At 36.6% G+C, this 4,242-nt stretch overlaps 1 protein-coding gene across 1 annotated transcript; it reads left to right on the forward strand.

Moving 5' to 3' along the window:
- Positions 1-329: 329 nt before the first annotated feature.
- Positions 330-1,118, forward strand: LOC125101293 (olfactory receptor 2W3-like). Its single transcript, XM_047731863.1, has one exon. The coding sequence runs from the start codon at positions 330-332 to the stop codon at positions 1,116-1,118; it is 789 nt and encodes a 262-aa protein (XP_047587819.1).
- The last annotated feature ends 3,124 nt before the right edge of the window (positions 1,119-4,242 follow it).

Consider the following 4,242-nt stretch of genomic DNA (forward strand, 5'->3'; position numbering starts at 1 on the left):
TCTCTCTCTGCCCCTCCCACCTGCTCTCTCTCTCTCTAAGATAAAGATAAAATTTAAAACAAAAAAATTAATTTGCACCAAAAAATTTGTTCTTTTTAAAAAATATTCAGGTTTTATGTTTTGTTTTCAGTAGATTTTTATAACAAATTACAAAATTTTCCATCCAATTGTCTCTATTTTTAAGGTTTTAAGCTATGCACACAGAAATACACATACATTTTTATTCAAAGTTTCAAATAGTGTTAGTATGACAAACATACAGAATGATTTGTGGCTGTGAATTACCTTTTTTTCCCCCCCAATTTCCCATGCTCCTGAAGACAGTAGAGATGGATTGGACCAATGAGAGCATCCAGGGAAATTTCATCCTTTTGGGGTTTTCTGACTGCCCCTATCTGGACAGGATCCTCTTTGTGGTCATCTTGATTGCATATCTCCTGACCCTTGTGGGCAACACCACCATCATCCTGGTGTCCCGGTTGGACCCCCACCTCCACACTCCCGTGTACTTCTTCCTCACCCACCTATTCTTCCTGGACCTCAGTTTCACCACCAGCTCCATCCCTCAGCTGCTCTATAACCTGAATGGGAGTGATAAGACCATCAGCTACACAAGCTGTGCCAACCAGCTCTTCCTGTTTCTGGGCCTGGGCGGTGTAGAGTGCCTGCGCCTGGTGGTCATGGCGTATGACTGGTTTGTTGCAGTCTGCAAGCCCCTTCACTACATGGTGATCCTGAATCCACAACTCTGCTTGAGCTTGGTGTCGGTAGCCTGGGTCTGTGGACTGGCCAACTCTTTGATCATGTCTCCAATGACTCTGTGGCTGCCCTGCTGTGGGTACTGCAAAGTAGACCACTTCCTGTGTGAAATGCCTGCTCTGATCCGGATGGCCTGTGTCAATACAGCTGTCGTTGAAGGCATTGCCTTTATTTTGGCTGTCGGCATTGTTCTGTCACCCTTGGTGTTCATCCTGGTCTCCTATGGCTACATTGTGAGAGCTGTATTAAGTATCCGGTCATCCTCTGGGAGGCTGAGATTAGAATTGGTCAATCAGGAAATTAAAGAGGAATTAGAAAAAATCGTGGAAACTAATGAACATGAAAATTCAACTGTTTAAAACCTTTGGCACTTAGAATACAAGCCTCTTTCAAAAAATTAGAAAAAAAAAATCTCAAATATAAAGCTAACCTTAAACCTAAAGGTACTAGAGAAATAACAGCAAATAAAGCCTAAACCAAGCAGGAAGAAAACAATAAAATAAAATAAAGGTTAGAGCAGAAATCAATGAATTAGTAACAAATAGAACAGTAGAACAGAACAAGAATATTCTACATGGCAAGATTATCATCCAGAATTGAAGTAGAGATAATGTTTCCTAGAGAAACAAAAATTAAAGGAGTTTATCACTAGATGAGCATTATAAGAAATATTAAAGTGATTTCAAGTGGAAAAGTAATGGTCATAATTTAGTGTAAGAGAAATATGAATAAAAAAGGTGTAAACTATATCAGCTGATACATTAAAATGTAAGAGAAAGTGAAAGAGTGCTTTTTAGGAAGATATTTTATGTTAAAGGACTGGCAAAATTAATATAGACTGCTATACACCTAAGATGTTGAATATGAACCTCATGGTAACAACAACAACAACAACAAAAAACCACACAAAAGAAAAAGAAAGAAACCCTAACATAATGTTGGAAAAACTCATCAATCACAAGAGAACAAAAGAAGAAAGGATAGAACTACAAAAACAACCAAAAAACATATAGCCAAATGGAAATAACTACATATTTATCAATAATTACTTTAAGTATAAATGACATAAATGTTCCAATCAAAGCCATAGGGTGCTGGACTGGATAAAGAAAGAAAAAAAAAGACCCACCTACATGCTGCCTACAAGAGTCACCTTCACATGTGGAAGAACTCCACGGTCTGCTAATAATAGTTCACCAGTATTTGAAAACCTTCATACCTTTGGACAATAATTTTCAAATTGTGCTAATTTGTTTTATTTTATTTTATTTTATTTTATTTTATTTTATTTTTTTAAACTTAAAAAACTTTTTTAAAGATTTTATTTATTTATTTGGCAGGGAGAGAGACAGCGAGAGAGGGAATACAAACAATACAAACAGGGGGAGTATAAGTAGGAGAAACAGGCTGGATGTCTGGCTCGGTCAGATGACCTCATTCACAGTGCTGGCTGCTGGAATGGCTGGCTCATTCCAACAGGACCTATCTATTCTTATTGCCTGTCAGCATTTAGCAGTGTGGTCTGAGCTCAATTTACATGGAACGTAGATCCCAAGGAAAAAAGTAGCAGCCAGGCCTCTGATGAACTGGGCCCAGGATGGGTACAGGAATATAACTGCCAAACTTTGTTGACCAAAGTGAGTCACATGACCAGACCGTATTGAAAGGTTCTTCTGTGGATGGAGGGGGCCTACAGACATGCGTAGGATGGAGTTACCAGTAATAGTCATTTTTGGAATTTTGCCATTGACCACTCTGCCCAATACTGTTTTGCTGGTCCCTTCTCCTCAGCCTGATTTCTAAACATTAATTCATTTTAGGATTTAGTTCAAACTAAACACTGAGCAAGGAGCCTGATATGGGGCTCGATCCCAGGGCCCTGGGATCATAACATGAGCCAAAGGCAGACACTTAATGCCTGAGCCACCCAGGCACCCCTAATGTGTTTTATTTAAAATGCTTTTCCAAAAATGACAAAGAACAAGAAAGCATAGCAAGACATGATAGGTTATGTCTACAACACTATTTCAATTTTCCAGTTCAAAACTACATTTTACCTTCTTTCCACTCCTCTATCAACTTACATTCCCTGCCATCATTCAATCTCTCACTATGCTTCAACTTGTGACTAATTATTACATTGTAATGAGGAAAAAGAGTGAATAACTCTGTGCATTATCTCCATAAAAAATACATACTCTTGCTTCTGTTTATATATACACTATATTTTACCCTATCACAACTGAAATGTACTGGTTCCTATTGAAAGCCTTGAATTCACCAAGATTTGCCATTTTTTAAAGACCTGTTCTCATACTAAATACATCTCCTGGCATCTATATATCCTTCTTCTGTATTTACATATTCACTTCAATTTATAAAACCATTTAGTATATCCTATTTTTAAATGAATAAAAACATTCCATGAGGCATTGCCTCACTTAAGTGTTCTGTTTTCTGTACCACAGAGTATTCTAGCAAAACTTTCACTTTTTCATCTTCTTTCTTTCTTCACTACAATCCAAGTGGGATTTCGTACTCAACTGATCCTCTCAAACCATTGTCAACATCACCAACATCTCTTTTTGGGTCACTTACATGCTTTCTCTTTTAAGTTTTTTAGCAGTATTCCAAACACTTGATGACCCCATTTAGAGTTAGTTTCAAAAAACAAAAACAAAAACAAACAAACAAAACCCCACTACTTATTTTCCTTTCAGTTGCTGGTCATTATTTATTTCTGCCAACCAAACCATCTTCAAACCTAGTGGAAACTACATTATTAATGTTGTCATTTATGCATCAGAAGTCTTGACAGGGCTTAGCAGGAATGGCTCATCTTTGTTCCATGTCTTTGCTGTGTAGACCATTTGCAAAGCTATATTTCTGTGCTGGTTTTCTTCTCTCTCATTTGTAATTTTATTTATTTAATTACTTTGTATTATCTTTTTGATAAATCTAGCTAAAAACTATCAATTTTGTTATTATTTTTTTCAAACAACCAGCTCCTGGTTTTATTGATGTCCCTTTTTTTTATTTTTTAAGTTTCTATGTCATTGATTTATGCTCTTAATCTTTACTATTTTTTTCCTTCTGGCATTAGGCTTTGTTTTTTGTTCTTTTTTGTAGCTCCTTAGGTGTAAGATTAGGTTGTTTATTTGAGATTTTCCTTGCTTCTTTACATAAGCCCATATTGCTACATACTTTCCCCCTTGGGACCACTTTTGCTGCATTCCTAATGTTTTCACCTATTCTATTCTCATTTTTATTTGATTACATGTATATTTTATTTTCTTTCTGATTTCCTGGATGAACCATTCATTTTTTTTTAATAGCATGCTGTTTAACCTCCCTGTATTTGTGGTCTTTCCAGATTTTTTCTAGAAGTTGACTTCTAGGTTCATAGTGCTGTGGTCAGAGAAATTGTGTGGCATGACTTCAATCTTTTTCTGTGTTGAGGACTGTTTTGGGATCTAACACATG

The sequence above is a fragment of the Lutra lutra genome, chromosome 5, assembly GCF_902655055.1.
Source record: "Lutra lutra chromosome 5, mLutLut1.2, whole genome shotgun sequence".
NCBI lineage: Eukaryota > Metazoa > Chordata > Mammalia > Carnivora > Mustelidae > Lutra > Lutra lutra.

Coding starts and splice junctions, on each gene's coding strand:
- LOC125101293 (XM_047731863.1), top strand. CDS start 330: ATGGATTGGACCAATGAGAGCATCCAGGGAAATTTCATCCTTTTGGGG.